At 43.8% G+C, this 16,174-nt stretch overlaps 1 protein-coding gene across 4 annotated transcripts in view; it reads left to right on the forward strand.

Moving 5' to 3' along the window:
- FHL1 (four and a half LIM domains 1) overlaps positions 1-16,174 on the forward strand; it is a 68,548-nt gene that overhangs the window by 40,270 nt on the left and 12,104 nt on the right. For 2 of the 4 annotated variants that reach the window (XM_004456441.5, XM_004456443.4), the window contains exon 1: positions 15,389-15,498. The exons of the other annotated variants lie outside the window; for them this stretch is intronic. In XM_004456441.5, the coding sequence (XP_004456498.1) occupies positions 15,477-15,498 (22 nt within the window). In that variant the 5' untranslated portion in view covers positions 15,389-15,476. Of the gene's footprint in view, positions 1-15,388; positions 15,499-16,174 lie in introns of those variants that run through there. 4 annotated transcript variants of the gene reach the window in all.

The raw sequence follows: 16,174 nt of genomic DNA on the forward strand, positions 1-16,174 counted from the left end.
TGCACAAACAATATGTATACTGAAGGTTGTGAATTTACAAAATAAACGTTATACAGAGTTCTCATACTTCAGCCCTCCATCAACACTTTGCATTGTTGTGAAACATTTGTTACAAACTATGCAAGAGCATCCTCAAAATATTACTACTGACTATAGTCCCTATCTTACATTTGGTGAATTTTACCCCCAACCCACACGATTTTTTAAAATATATTTTATTACAGAGGTTGTGAACTTGCAAAACAATCATGCGCATGTGTAGATTTCCCATACAACTCCCCTTCGCCAACACACCACACCATGGTGGAACATTTGTTTCAGATAATGAGATAATATCATCAGACTATTACCACCAACCATGTGGACCATACACTTTTATAATTTTTTTAAAGATTTATTTTATTTATTCCCCCCTCCCCCTCTGTTCCCCCCGTTGTCTGCTCTCTGTGTCCGTTCACCGTGCGTTCTTCTGTGTCTGCTTGTATTCTCATGAGGCAGCTCCGGGAACTGATTCGGGGACTTTCTGGAGTGGGAGAGGCGATTACTCTCTGGCACCACCTCAACTCCCTGTTCTGCTACGTCTTCTTATTTTCTCTCCTCTTTGTCTCTCTTGTTGCATCATCTTGCTGTGCCAGTTCTCCGTGTCAGCCGGAACCCCTGCGTGGGACAGCTTTCCCGTGATGGGCAACATTCCCACACATGGCAGCATTCCTGCACGGGCTGGCACTCACGTGGGCCAGCTCACCCTCACCAGGAGGCCCTCAGCATTGATCCCTGGACCTTCTGTATGGTAGACAGGAGCCCAGTTGGTTGAGCCACATCCGTTTCCCTTTTATAAATTTTTGATGAAATTTAACGTGGCCTGTATCCTTTATTGTGAGATCATGTAGAACACTTCCATCACCCTCCAAATGTCCCATGATCCATCCATTTAATTCCTCCCTCCCTCCCCTCAGGACCCATGGCAACCACCAGGCTTAACTCCTTGAGCAAGATTCATAGAGACTTGCAACAATACTGAGGGCTTAACATACTGGCCTGTCCTCCCCTATTAGGACTGCCTATGCTCTTGAGATGCTCTTGTCCCTCTGTTTGAGAATTTGGCTGGTCTCCCCAGGATGGGAGTACCAACACCTTCCTGCTCATTATGTGGGTCTCCACCCACTGATATAATACACTAAGTCAAGATGAACACTCACACACTCCCTAGAAACCTTCCCCAGGTACACTTGTCCCAAATGTCCCCCACATTCAACACCCTAAACTAGTAACCCTCCCCTGCGATGTTGCCAAAATAACATTCTCAGTGTTGTAGTTTTAACCACACACCCACGGATCCCTGATGTTCACCTCCTCCCTCTCCCAACCCACCCCCAGTTCCGTGGACAGTCTAATCCACCCTCCCCACCCTTCTCCCCTGAAAAACCAGCGCCGCCAAACCCAAAAGTATCACTGCACCACTGTCATGCCTCTCCACTACACAGCTACACACTTCCACCTTATCATAAATTTTACCCGTATGGGCGTTGGCTCACAACCTTCTTCTCCCATTCTAACACTTGTAAACCTGGCTTCCAGACTCTAGCTCTCTGAGAAAGCTTGGTTTGCTTGTTTCCTATCAGAGAGGTCATGTAGTATTTGTCCTTCAATGCCTGGCTTGCTTCACTCAACATAAGGTCCTCAAGATTCATCCCTGTTATCCCATGTGTTAGTACTGTATTCCTTCTTACAGCTGAGTAATATTTCATTGTATGTATATACCACAATTTATTTATCCGTTCATCTGTTGGTGGGCATTTGGGTTGTTTCCGGCTTTTGGCAACAGTTGAATAATGCCACTGTGAACATTGGTGTGCATGTATCTGTTCATGAATTCTTTCTGGGTTATATCTGTGTTTTTTTTATTCTAGGTCTAGGGGTCTTTCTTTGAGCTACAAGATAATAAAGACAATAAAACAGGCATTATTCTTTTCATTAAATGAAAGCTTAAAATTAACCTTAAAATTAACTGTTATCTCATGTTGATTTTTTACAAAGTTAACTTTTAATTGGTTTTGAATTTGCTAAAAATTTCTTGAAATTGAATGTCCTGTTTGGCCATTCCTGAATTTAGCTCTTCTCTCTACAGTTACTGATCCTGTTTGTTCATTTGTATAGGCTTTGGCAGTTATTTGTGATAGTCAATGAGTTAACAATTTGAACGAATTAAAATTACTCCTGCTTTGTTATGTTTATAGTACTCCTGGTTTGCCACACTGAATGGCCACACTACCACGACTGGGAAGCTCTGTTCTGACATCTAACAAAAATAGCTCATGTTCATCCTTGGACAATTAGTTGCATATATTAAGCTGATTTATAAACATCAGTGCCTTTTCTGAAATCCAGAGAGTCCATTTTGTAAATATTCACCATGGGATTGGAGCGAGTATGCATTTCTTTTTTATTATCAACAGAAACAGAGCGTACAGTCTAAGTGAGTGAACCAGGGACTGATGGTTATGGAACACGGATCACCTGGCTTCAGTTAGTTACGTGGCCTTTAAAAAAAAAGTGTTGGGAGTGGATGTGGCTCAAGCAGTCGAGCTCCTGTCTGCCACCTGGGACAGTTTCTGGTGCCTCCTGAAAAAAACACAGACAACAAGCAATTCAGATGATAAAACCAACTCAGGGGAGCTGATGTGGCTCAGTGGTTAAGCACCAGCTTCCCACATGCGAGGTTCCAGTTTCAATTCCTGGTCCTGGTCCCTCAAAAACAAAGCAAAGTGCCTGTTTCAGAAAAGACTGAACTTTCAGACTACAGACATGGTGCTATTCTTCTGCTTTGAAGAAGAAAATAACAATTATAGGATTAATTTAAAACTCTGACACAGATAGGGTTGAAAAGTCCCTAATAGAATTATGGAACAAATGAGCATGGTGTTTTGTTTTCCCGGCACGTAGTTTTAAGGTCAGGCTTGTGACTCAGAGCTGTGCACTCGGGTGGCAATATGTACCGGTGACATGCTGCCAGTGTAGTGGTCCAGAAGGGCTTGTGTCCAGCTCAGGCTGCTCCATTATAATCCCCAGCTGAAAAGCCACTTATTACTTTTTTTAAATAGATAAAGAAAGACAACATGACAGGAACATTTGAAAGTCAGATACCATATGTACTTCACCAACTTTTCCAGCCTAAAGTCTTGATGACTGCTGGGGTGCCTCCTTCACTTTGAGACTATATCATGGCATAACACTGCATGAGCATGTGGGTACATTGTCAATAGAAATGCTTTGCTCAGTTTTTTTTTGCTTTGTAATTTATTGGCGAGGCGGATTGGTTTGGTGCAAAGAGCACTAGACTCGGAATCAAAAGCCACTTCCTCCCTGGGCAGCTTATTAGTTTATTAACATAGTTGGCGTGGAATGTCCACATGGCACCCACTCCGCATGAACAGAAACAATCTATCATTTTAGTAAGCTTAGGCAGGTGCCACACAATCAACTTGAGGCCCTTGCATCCTCTTGCTTTTTCTCTCTCCCTTTCCTTGTACATCAAAACTCCCTTTCTGCCAATGCAGCTGACCTCTTTTGAGTGTTAGAGGAAAGCAATCTGATTAAACAAATTTACGACTTACATTTGTTGATTCATTTCATCTTTTAAAACCTATGTATTACAGCTTTGTAATCATGGAAGACTGGAAAGAACTTAAGTGTCTGTCAATAAGGGACTGATTAAAGAAATTATGGTATATCTGCAAGTTGAATTCTATGTAGTTGTGAAAAAGTGGAAGCTCCTTATATATAGACATGGAAATTTCTCTAAAATATTAAGTAAATTAACAAGGTACAGCAAAGGTTGTACAATATACCACCACTTATGTAAAAAAGAAGGGTGGGGAGAAAAAATACATACGAAGAGTTACCTATCTGTTTTTATGTGTCCAGTGCCTCTGGAAGAATAAAGAAGACACTGGTATCACTGGTTGCTATTGGCGAGGGGGAAGTTGGTGGCTGGGGACAGGTATGGGGAAGAAGGCTTTTCACCATATACTCTTTTTTTTTTAAGATTAATTTTGTTTATTTCTCTCTCCTTCCCTCCCCCCCATTGTCTGTTCTCTGTGACCATTTGCTGTGTGTTCTTCTGTGTCCACTTGCATTATCAGGCAGCACTGGGAATCTGCACCTCTTTTTGTTGTGTCATCTTGCTGCGTCAGCTCTCCCTGTGTTCCTGTGTGCAGCGCCACTCCTGGGTGGGCTGTACTTTTTACATGCGGGTGGTTCTCCTTGCGGGATGCACACCTTGCATGTGGGGCACCCCTGCATGGCACGACACTCCTTGTGCATGGCAGCACCCCGCATGGGCCAGCTCACCACATGGGTCAGGAGGCCCTGGGGATCAAACCCTGGACCCTCCATATGGTAGACAGACGCTGTATCAGTTGAGCCATGTCCACTTCCCCATTTACTCTTTTATAACTTTCAAACATATATTTTAATATAAATCCACTCAAAATCTTGTATGCAAACCTTCATAGCATTGCTGTTATTCCTAATCATCCCAAAGTGGAAACAACCCAGATGTCCTTCAGTGCATGAGAATAAGCAAAATGTGGTATAGCCATACAATGGAATATTTTCCATCCATCCAAAGGAATGGACTGGGAGATGGGGAGTATATGCGGGCCTCTTATATTTTTTTTAATGTAACATTTTTAAAAAATAGAAAAAAAAAATGAAGAAAAAAAGGAATGGAGTGCCAATAACATGCTACAACATGGATGAACCTAGAAAACATTATGCTAGGTGAAAGGAGCCGGACACATCAGGCCACATATTGTGTGATTTATCTGAAATGTCCAGAATAGGCAAATCCATGGAAACAGAGAGTAGATTTGTGGTTGCCAGGGGCTGGGAAGAGGGGTGGGGTAGGGAGTGACTGCTAATGGGTATAGGGTTTCTTTGGGGGATGATGAAAATGTTCTGGAGTTAAATAGTGGTGATGGTTGCACAACCTTATGAATATACTATAAAAACCTCTGAATTGGAGACAACTTTTTAAAGGAGAGAATTTTATGGCATGTGAATTGTATCCATAATAAAATTCAAGTTAGTGATGTCATGAACGGGAAACTTTAAGAATCACCGTGAACTTCTGAAACAAGAAATTTCTTAAGTTTCTACTTAAGAAATATCTCCACTCTAAAATACTTTACATATTAACCCCCCAGTCAGGCCAGAGGACTTCATGTCCATTAGCTACTTCCACTGATACTCACCGGTGATCTTTTCATTTTTTAAAGGGGGATATTGTTCATCCAGAGCAAGCCCCAGTTGATAGAACTTAAGGCAAAACGACTGAATAAAGGGTTTTTGATTCTGTGGGATTAACATATGGTGGCTGCAGGCCTTCCCCAGATCCTGCCAAAAGAGAAGTTGTTGCTTAAGTCATGAGAGATTTCAGGTGAGCCTCAGAGAAGCTTCTGCACCAGTCTGCCCTTTCTCTCCTTTCAGCTGATCTCACAGCTCTCTCTGCTCCTGGACTGCCTTCCTAAGCCTGTGAGCTGCCCCTTCTCCTTTCCTTGTGTTCTCCTGGGGTGAGCTGGTGATCATAGGGTCTGAGAAGCCCTCCCTCATAGGAGCTCTGATACGAGATCAGTGGACCTAACAATATAGTGTCTCCTTCTGTGTACTGAGTCATGGTGGATTGTTGTTCAGCAGAACAAGGCCAGTCAGATAACCATCTCCTACCAGTCTTCTCAACTACAGCTGCTTCTAAAGTCATCATGGGCTCAGTCTGTGGAGTTGACCACAGTGTGTTTTTGGTCAAGAGTGGGAATGCTGCCCATGAGACCTTAGGCATTGCATTATTCGCCCAAGGTAATTCTCAACACAAGCAGCCTCATCTCACCTGAGCTGCTGAGGCCTTCCTGTAAGTGGCCCAACAAGATCGAGTCTTTCGAGATTGTAGTTTATAGGTTACCAGGGGTGAGAGGGGTTGGGCGGGGGTGGGGGTGGGGGGGTGGGAAGAGAGAGTTACAGCTTAGTGGGTGAAGGGTTTCTGTTTGAGGTGATGAAAAAGTAGGGGTAATGATGGTCAGTGATGGTAGCATGAGATTGTGAATGTAGTTAATACTGCCGAATTGTACACTTGAAGGTGGTTAAAAATTTTGAGGTGTATTATTTGTTACTTCAATAAAAACATTAAAAAAGATAGGATCTTTGGGATAAATGTTTTGGGCATTCATTCAGAATTAACTCACATCATTCAAAAATATTCTGCATTCTGACTGGAGCGACTATTCCTGAAGGTAGGTTAAGCCTCTTTACATTGTTGATCTTCACAGGCCAGTGTAAGCTCAGAGATGTGAAGCAAGGATGGGCCTGCCTTATTAATAAGCAATCGTGAGAGCAAGCACTTATTCATTGTGCCAGAAAATATGTTAACTAAACAGAAAAAGTTCTAATCATCCATTGGACCAACTAGGCCCTTACTTGGTAGGAAGGATGTCAAGAAGATCCTTCTCCATCCTGTGGTCGACACAGACCTGTTGGGTCTTTTATATTCACTGAGCTAGAGGATCAAGTATGCAGATCTGTATTCTCCTTAGGTCTCTGTCATCTGTCTATAAACCCTCCTTATCCTGTCAAATATCCAGCTATCCCCTCTGGGCAATTCTGTAAGTTCCTAGGACTTTTAGATTTACTCTCTGGTGCCCCAAGCATTCTCAGGCCCATGGTTCCTTACAGCTGGGCTCCTGACCAAGATTTTGAGTTCTTCTCTCCTTTCTACCTGTTTTTGTACCCCTGTGAACTAGTAGACTTAAAGATAAATTCCTCTTTTGCATGAATATACTGCTTGGGACATCTACATTTTCACAGCCTAGTTGAATAAATAATTATAGTGCTGTCTATGTGCCAGCCACTGTTCGAAATGTTACCATGGTGGTTTAAATCTGTACATACCCCAGAAAAACATGTTCTTAAATTTAACCCATTCCTGTGGGTGTGAACCCATTGTAAGTAAGGCTTTTTTGATGAGGCTACTTTAGTTCAGATGTGGCCCACCCCAATCAGGATGGGTCTTAATCCTCTTATTGGAATCTATATAAGCAGAATGAAATTCAGACTGAAAGAGGATAGAAAGCCACAGGAAGCAAGAAGCTGAAATCAACAGAACCTGGAAGAGAAGGGAAGGACCAGGAGACACTGCCATGTGACAGAGGAGCTAAGGATCACCAGCATCCAGCCCCAGAACACCAAGATTATTGATTATTTGGACTTTCTCCCAGTCTCAAGCCATGTGCAAATAAATTCTCATAGTTTACGTGTGCCCATTTCATGGTATTTGCTTGAGAGCAGCCTAGGAAACTAAAACAGTTACAAATATTTACTACCTTATTTCTCACAACAGCCCTCTTACGTAGGCACTCTTACTCCCTCCATTTTACAGATGAGTAAATTGAGTCACAAGAAATTAAGTAAGACTTGCCCTGTGTCTCACAGTCAGTGAATGGTGGTGGCAGGGTTTGAATGTAGATATTCTGGCTCCATAGTCCAGGCTTGTAATGACTACAGTGTATTCCTTTGAAGCTGTATAAAATAGATATAGCCATGTTGAACTCAGTGCAAATTTCACATTATCTATCTCAGAACTGACAACATTAAATGTCTACCCAGCCTTAAATAAAATTCAGCCATGAACTTCTGGCATGGAAGCCTTCAAATTAATTATGATTCAGTCTAAACCATTTTATCTGAATTTCTTTGAATGCAACAGCATAAACGCCATCATTTTTTGTTCAGTTTTCTAGACCCTAGACAATCTGGTTCTACTCACTACCAGGTATGTACTTCACATATTTGTTCTCTTAGAATACCACACTTTTTGAAAATGAAGAAGAGGCAGCAGACTTGGCCCAGTGGTTAGGGCATCCGTCTACCACATGGGAGGCCCATGCTTCAAACCCCGGGCCTCCTTGACCCCGTGTGGAGCTGGCCCATGCACAGTGCTGATGCGCGCAAGGAGTGCCGTGCCACGGAGGGGTGTCCCCGCGTAGGGGAGCCCCACCCAGAAGGAGTGCGCCCCATAAGGAGAGCCGCCCAGTGCGAAAGAAAGTGTAGCCTGCCCAGGAATGGTGCAGCACACACGGAAAGCTGACACAACAAAAAGAAACACAGATTCCCTTACCACTGACAACAGAAGCGGACAAAGAAGATGCAGCAAATAGACAGAACAGACAACCGGGGTGGGGGGAAAGGGGAGAGAAATTAAATAAATAAATAATAATTTAAAAAAAAAAGAAAATGAAAAAGAAGGGTTAGGAGTTGAGGTAGAGGTGAGGGGCAGCCTTTTCAGGTGTGTGACCTTTGGTGGCTTCTGCTAATCTAGCTGTAGATTCTCCTTGAATTCTATTTGCTGGACCTTGTGTTTCTGTTCTATTTCATGTACTTGCTTCCTGGCATGGGGAACATAGTGCTTGACTCCCGGACCTTTGCAGTCACTCCTGTTCCTTGAGTATCTGCTGTTTTAGGTAGACCCCTTGCAACTCCATTCAACCTGGACCTTGCCTCTCTTGGCTGTCTTATCAGCTACTGCTTCCAAGTTAACTCAGCTGAATTGGTGGTCCCTCTGACTAGACCCCTGAGAGAATCCACAAAGTGTTTCATCTACAAATCACCCAATCGTTCCTTAATCTCAAGGTCTGTGACTCAGACAGCTGGACTCTGCTGATGACTGTGAAAGATCAAGGCACCATTTCTCCATTTAACATAAACCACATCCCCCAAGTTTTACATCATTATGAGGGAAAAGCCTTTGTTAGAAACCGCTTGATACAGTGACCGGATCAGTACCTTGGGAGTCTGGACCACCCACATTCTAGACCTAGAGCTGCTGTTAACTCAGTGAAGCAAGTCATTTCCTCATCTCAGGCCCTTGAATTTCCCACCAGCAAGATGAGGTGGTCGGACTAGATAGCCTCTGAGCTCATTTCCAACCAACTCTATCATTAGGTCATCTTTTTGAAGATGGAAATGCCCACAGTCCCAGCTCACTTTATCTTTGGGTCCTCTGAGTGCCTCCAACTTTTGGAAGAACCTGGACCATCTCTTCATTACATGCAGACTAAAACAGGGAACTCGTGCTCCCCTTCAGGGTGGTAATCTGACAGCAGACCACACACCAACAGGCTTACACTGGCCTTCACTCTGGTTCTGCTGCTGAGTTTTCCCATGAAAGAACCTCTCCTTGTGCAACAGAACAGCCCTTTACAACCGAGAGTTCTTCAGGTTTGCTTTCTCAGACATGAAATGAAATGCTGGGGGCTACCACCCTCTTCGGCCCACCGGTAACCTCTCCTGGATTGAAGGTGATGGAGACACTGCTCAGACAGATGAATAATGGGTCTTAGGGGAACATGGCCGAGGATGCCCAAGTGAAGCTTTCATCTTGGTACCTGCAGTCTTCCAGAAATCTGGATTGCCCTGGCTAGCCGAATAGTCAACCCCATGGCCCAACAGAATACAGAGGTGCCGAGTGACATCCTAATCACTTCTTCATCTCTTCGCTTTCACCATGCTCACACTCTCACCTCCACGTACCGTGTGAAGTTCAACCGTTTCTACTGAACCAAACCCCACAGAGCCTCTCGTGCTTGTTTGTTAACCTTTACCCTGATTTCTGGGGCTGTCCCCTGTATGGGGTTTGAAAACACCAGTGCATAATAAGGTAATGGATTAACTACCAGTCCTTTGGTAAGTGAGGACAGAGTTGATGTTACTATTCTTGATACTTCACACCAGGAAACAGGTCTCTTGAAGTATTGTGAATGACAACACAGATAGAGGCAGTTGGCCTTAGTTTTCAGCATTAAGAATAAAGGTAAGATGAAAGCTCATTTTACTTTACTTTTCTTTCCGATTATATATACTAATCAGCTGGGTAAATTATAGAATAGGGTCATGGAATGTTTAGCCCTCATGTATCTATCAGAGGTTTGAGATGTCCATAACAGGTGGGGTTGGTGAACGCCAGGATTAGCATGATTGAAAGGGTTTTTTGAGTCATGGCACATGGCAACATGGAAATAAAACAGATATATCACAAGTGGGTGGTAGAAATAGACTGGAAGAGTATTTTAACACCTAAAATATGAGAAAGATTTATCCCTACCAGCTTCTCCATTTCATGAAACATTCATTCTCTCTTGAGCTGAGATTCTGTATTTGTATATTATATTTCCTTCTTAAACTTTTTCTGGTTTCTATTTCCTTTCTTCTGTTACTTTCTCTTGGATTGTCTCTTTTAAGTACCCCTTAAAAAAAAAGCCTAGTAGCATTAGAGGAAGGGGCAGACTTTGGGGGCCAGAATAATTTAAAACTTAGTAATCAGGGAATAACATTTCCAAAAATCAAATGGCAGAGTCTATAGTGCATGGTTAAATTCTTTATCTCTGAGCAAATATCTTAAGGAGACGTTCTAAGCCCTGATTAATTGTGAAATGAGCATACTTTCGGTGGCGTTAATCAGCATTTTCAAGGTGTTTTGCTATTTACAGGGTCTTTTAGTTCCTGCATCTTATCTGATTTGTAACAGGTCTCCCCCTTTTCATAGCCATCCTTTCCTTTACTCTCCAATCCAGAGATCCTGTGGAGAGGAAGAATTCCAGGTTTTCTTTCATTTCAATTTGGGAAGATGAAATCCCTCCTCATGTGGTTGTGGGGAGCACTCCCCCATGTTACTCTTTGAAGGGGAAGCCATGAATTGTGACATTTAAGCAGTGACTTTGCACAATTTGACTTGTCAGGAAGAAAAAGTACTCTTCCCACCCTGAAGATTGACAGGAACATGAGATGGCTGAGCCGGGCTTTTTCTGGCAAGAACACATAGGACTAGAAATACTACAGAGAGCTCAACATGGAATCACATCAGATCATGGTGCATGACTAGGTATCTTAATCTTGCAGTTGGAGTCACTCGGTAGAAATTGTTGGCTGAGGGACTAGCAGCCTGACAAAATGATACTGCGTAAACACTTGAGCGTGTAAATTTATTAGTAGTAGGCCTGAGGAGAACAATAATACTGTAAAAAAAAAAAATGAAGTTGAAACCACTGATCCGGCCACAAAGCCTCCAGATTGTTCTCACCCTCTTGCCTCTGGCCATGACTAATGGTCAGTAATTGTCTGAATAAGTTTTCAACCATTTGGAAATTTATTCAGCACAAGAAAAATACCATAAAGGCAGAAGGGTGACCAGAAGCCAAGCTGTGTACGAGGAACTCCTGTGACGCGGGCCAAGTGGGTCACTGAATTTGCTGTGTTTGACTGTTAGGTTGCACCACTTTGGAGTTGTGAAGTCTGATCCTCCCAGTGGAGCTTTCTGAGGTAAAGAATCGAGGCTTAGATTGCATTGTGAGAATCCCCACCAACGTGATGCCGCCGCAACCTTACTGTCATCCCTATTTCTCTCTCTGCTTGACAATCCAGGTTCCATTCAAGGGGTTAGGTATTGACATATCAGAAGAACCTTATTCTAAAGCCCCAAAAGAAGGGCTGTTCTTCCTCTGACCACCTCTGTCTCCCATATTCCCCGTTACTTTCCTGGTCATCCAGAATCAAAACCTCAGAGGATACTTCAGCTCCGTCCCCTCCTCTCCATCTAATCAGCCCTTGCGTATCCGATAAAATTCCCTGCTAAGTTGTCACCAAGCTTCCAGACTCACCTCCTCTGCGATATGCCCTTCTGGTCACCACTTGCATTGCTGTGATCTCACTCTTCCTTGGCACCAGTTGCACCAAGGCCCTCCATGCACAGACTTGCCCTTCTTTTCTAGCTGCTTCTTTATCCTATGCTTCTGCCCCCACCAGACTGCACGCTGCTTTTTGAGCAACACCCATGGTCTCTTCTCCAGACCGTGTTCTACAATGCCTGCTCTCCCCTTTCTATATGTTTTAAGTCTTAACCATTCTTTTTTTTTTTTAAAGATTTTTTATTTATTTATTTATTTCTCTCCCCTTCCCCCCCCCTCACCCCGGTTGTCTGTTCTCTGTCTCTTTGCTGCGTCTTCTTTGTCCACTTCTGTTGTTGTCAGCAGCATGGGAAGCTGTGTTTCTTTTGGTTGCGTCATCTTGTTGTGTCAGCTCTCTGTGCGTGCGGCACCATTCCTGGGCAGGCTGCACTTTCTTTGGCATGAGGCAGCTCTCCTTACGGGGCACACTCCTTGCACGTGGGGCTCCCCTACGCGGGGGACACCCCTGTGTGGCACAGCACTCCTTGCGCGCATCAGTACTGCGCATGGGCCAGCTCCACACGGGTCAAGGAGGCCCGGGGTTTGAACCGCGGACCTCCCATGGAGTAGATGGACGCCCTATCCACTGGGCCAAGTCCGCCACCTTAACCATTCTTTAAGGATGAGATCACATGCCATCCCATCTGTAAAGTCTTTTTGGATCCCCTAAATCTGGTATGATCTCTTCGTCTGATAAATCTTGACCACACTTTTTATCAGTCAACTTGAAAGTGAGGACAGTGCCTCATTCTTTGTATCCAGAAAAATATCTTGCATGCAGTAGAATATCTGTTCAATAAAAATTTGTTATATGTAAGAAATGAATGGATTGGATGTCCTCAGCTGCAGGTGAACTCCAAATATCTGTTCTAGTGCAACTGCAGACTGGTTAGAAGACAAGGACATGTAGATAAAATCTGAAGTAAATGCAAGAGGGAGCTTAGAGTTTCTTTGATACCTAGCACTTGCAAAGTGTGAGAGCTTCAGAAGGCCTGAACTGTGGCCTTCAACACGAAAGAGAATTGTTCATCAAACACCAGCCAGCTCTAGCAATAGTAGACAAAAACGCTTTGCAAACAGTGCAGTGATTATTAAGGATATCATTAAACATCATGCTGTTAATGTGTAACGAAGTTGGTCCCAATGCTAATGAAACCAGTGACTGTTCGGGTTTTTTGCTATCTACTAAATAACCGCCAAGATTTCTGAACCACTGATCCAAGTCAGGCCAAGGGCTAGCAACACTTTTACTGGAACTGTTTTTAAAGTCACCAAGGCCCTTTTCATTTTTGGTACTGCGAAAGGTGCAGTTTCATGACTTGAGGACGTTGGCGATGGGGACCCATGTTAGAGTCGGCAGTGGTCATGCTTCGGGAAGCTTTTAGGAAGGCAGAGCTACCTGGTTGATGTAAATTGCAGCTGGCATGAATACAATTCTCGCTGGGTCGAGCTCCCAGCTCACACTGGTTTGTGGTGGTTGACTGACTAATGAATAGCCAGAAAGTAATTCTCTGGTAGCAAAATTTCAGAGGCAACATAGACTTACCTGCCACACTTAAAAGACTGTCTGTCCATATTCTGCAGTCACTTTTCAAAATGCTCAGGTGTCTAGAGGGGCTACTCTACTTGCTAAAAGAAAACACCTCCTGATACATAACTGGAAACTGGTATTGACTAAAGGAAAGTATTTGGCACACAAAGCTAAGAGTTCATGGTACTACCACAGGGGCCTTTAAAAATCCATGGGCTCTAGGCTAAAAATACCCCTCACTAAAATCTAAAACTTAGGGTTCATAAAGGTTAATCATCTAATAAAGTAAGAGCATTTCCTCTAGGTGAAAAGTTTAAGTTTATTTTCGGGGTGTGGTATTGTTAAAACTGGCCAATCTCCCTGCTGTAATTTAATCAGCCTGGATAAGAAGAGAGGCTGGTAATGCTTTTGGGGGTGGGTGGAGAGCCCCATGTCCGCTCCCTTCTTTTCCTAGGCTTAGTTTTTGACCTCAACGTGTAATAAATTTGCCTGTAACATCCTGGCTTTTATTGTTATGTCACTTTGCAGCTGACCAGGAGTTACCGACAATTTCAGCTCTCTCTTGTAGAATCACTTTTCAGGAAACACTTGAAGCTCCTGCGACTCACGTTTATCCATGAAGCACTTACTGCTCACCTCCTTGTAGGCTGTGGGAATACCCAGACAAGTCAAACACTGCCCTGGCCCTCATCTGGGTAGGGGAGGGAGACTGTGAATAAAGCCAAACCAGTGGTGGTGCAGTGTTAGACAAAGACAGTGGTTGTAAAGGGCCTGAGCCCAGTGCCTGTTCCAGACTGAAGGGTCGGCTGCCTGCCTTGAAGCCCAGTGACCAAAGCTACTTTCAGGATTCTGTGGCTTTGCCTAACATGAGGCTTTCACGTACACTTTTGCTTCTTTGAAGTAATTTTTTTCCCTGGCAAATAGTGGAGGACCCCCATGGAGCAGAGGGGGAGAATCGGATAGCAAGCAAGAGAAATGAGTGCAATCCTCTATTCTGGTAGAAGGTCCTTAGAACTGTGAGGAGCAACCATAGTGGGGTGAGGGGGGAGGGACAGGGGGAGTGTGTGATGACGAGCTTAAATAGGTGGGCAATGAAGATGTCTCTGAAAAAGGGACTTGGGGCAAGGACATGAAGGAGGTAGAGGAGCAGCCATGACAGGGTCTTAGCCCGAGGGGGAAGTGGTGTTGGGATCCCGAGGCTTGGGGAGTATGTGGAGGGGGCAGGGGACAGCTAGGAGGCCAGCGAGGCTGGAGCAGAGGAAGTGAGGGTGAGGGGGGCAGCGGTAAGGCCAGAGAAGTCTGGGGCTGGGGGGCCTGGAGGGACTTATAATTAGGCCATCCTGAGGACTCCAGCTTCTCGGAGAACTGGTTCCTGATACCCAGTCCCCAGCCGCCTGATGGCTCATCGAGCTGTTACAACACATTAGGTCACTGTAACATTTTCATTCTCATTCCTGTGATCACTTGCAGCGTCCCTGACAGAAACAGGAGGTTTCGTTTGTGGGATGAAGCATCTTCGCTGTGTCTGTGGCGGGTGGGACTCATGCTTTCTATTCTGTTCCATCCGCTTCTGTTCTCTTGGACGCTAGAGAGATCTCTAGAACTGACTCCCCCTTTCAGTATTCTGCTGATCTCTGGTACACGCCAAGGAAGACATAGAGTTAAGCATCTTAGCCTCATCGTGTCGAGTCTTCTCTCATGACATTGGTAACAAAAATCTAACCATTACAGTTACTTTTAACACCACAAAAGGGTATTATTTATAGGGTCAAATGCAAGCCCTTCTAGGCATCTAAAGTGGATTAATAAGGTTGGCTCAGTGTTAAGCTATGTCAGATCTGAATCCAAATTTTATTCCGGTACAAGGATGACTTTCTATGTGGCCTCTCTGGCTCTGGAGCTAATTTGGATGCTGAGTAGCCCTGCAGGTATTTATATGTAGTGTTTGGTATTTTTACTGAGTTCTATTCTTCTCCCTTGGATCACCTAAAATGGTTAAGAATTTTCTACTGGGATTAAGGTTGTGCTCTCTGGGGAGGGGTGGGACATCTGCTCTCGGTTATTTTTGTGTTAGCCACGTCCCCTTAAATGTATGTTCACAAATGAGCCAGAGCCTTATCAGCTGGGGTAGAGAGAAGACTGGTCTAGGTGCTGCTCCTGAACGTGGCCTCTGAGCAATGGCTTCCCATAGACACTCAGGTAAAAACTTTGCCTTAAACCGAGCACAATTTTCTTAGGGCTGCAAGTCCATCATTTGGCTAAGAGGTAATTTGTGATGAAATGATTTTCATCTTGTCTGCATAGAAAATACCACAGTTTGTCTCCGTTTTGTCTGTGTCTCTGAGGGCTATTTCAAAGACAAACGATTATTCTCATTCAAGCAAAGTTGGTAATTTCAGTGGTTTCATTAAAAATGATCTGTAAACTTATGCATATATATATTTATTTATCCTTTTCAGGACATCTTATGAAGCTGTGAGATAGTGTGAGGAAAGAAGGTTTTGTGGGTTAGGAATTTTGGATTATTTATAAAACATAATCCTTCTTCATGGCATTGCATTAAATTTACTTTAAGTCTTTGGGAAAAGCTAAATAGAGTGTGGAGGTGGCAGGGGGGTACTGTTTATAATGAAACGTCCAGAACGAATGACTTTCCACATCTTACCCTTTGCTGAACCACAGTTTGAATCTTCCTGAAAAAAACGGCTATGCACCTTGTTATCGGATGAGTTTGTCCTTAACTGTTCTTTTCAGAAAAAAGAGGCCAGGTTTTGGGCACCCTAGGCTGACATTACCGGGAGGATCTTCCCCTCATTTTGTCACCTGATTTTAAGAGACACCTTTGGCCATAGACAAGTCCCTGGAAGAGATTGAA

The sequence above is a fragment of the Dasypus novemcinctus genome, chromosome X (genome assembly GCF_030445035.2).
Source record: "Dasypus novemcinctus isolate mDasNov1 chromosome X, mDasNov1.1.hap2, whole genome shotgun sequence".
Lineage (NCBI taxonomy): Eukaryota > Metazoa > Chordata > Mammalia > Cingulata > Dasypodidae > Dasypus > Dasypus novemcinctus.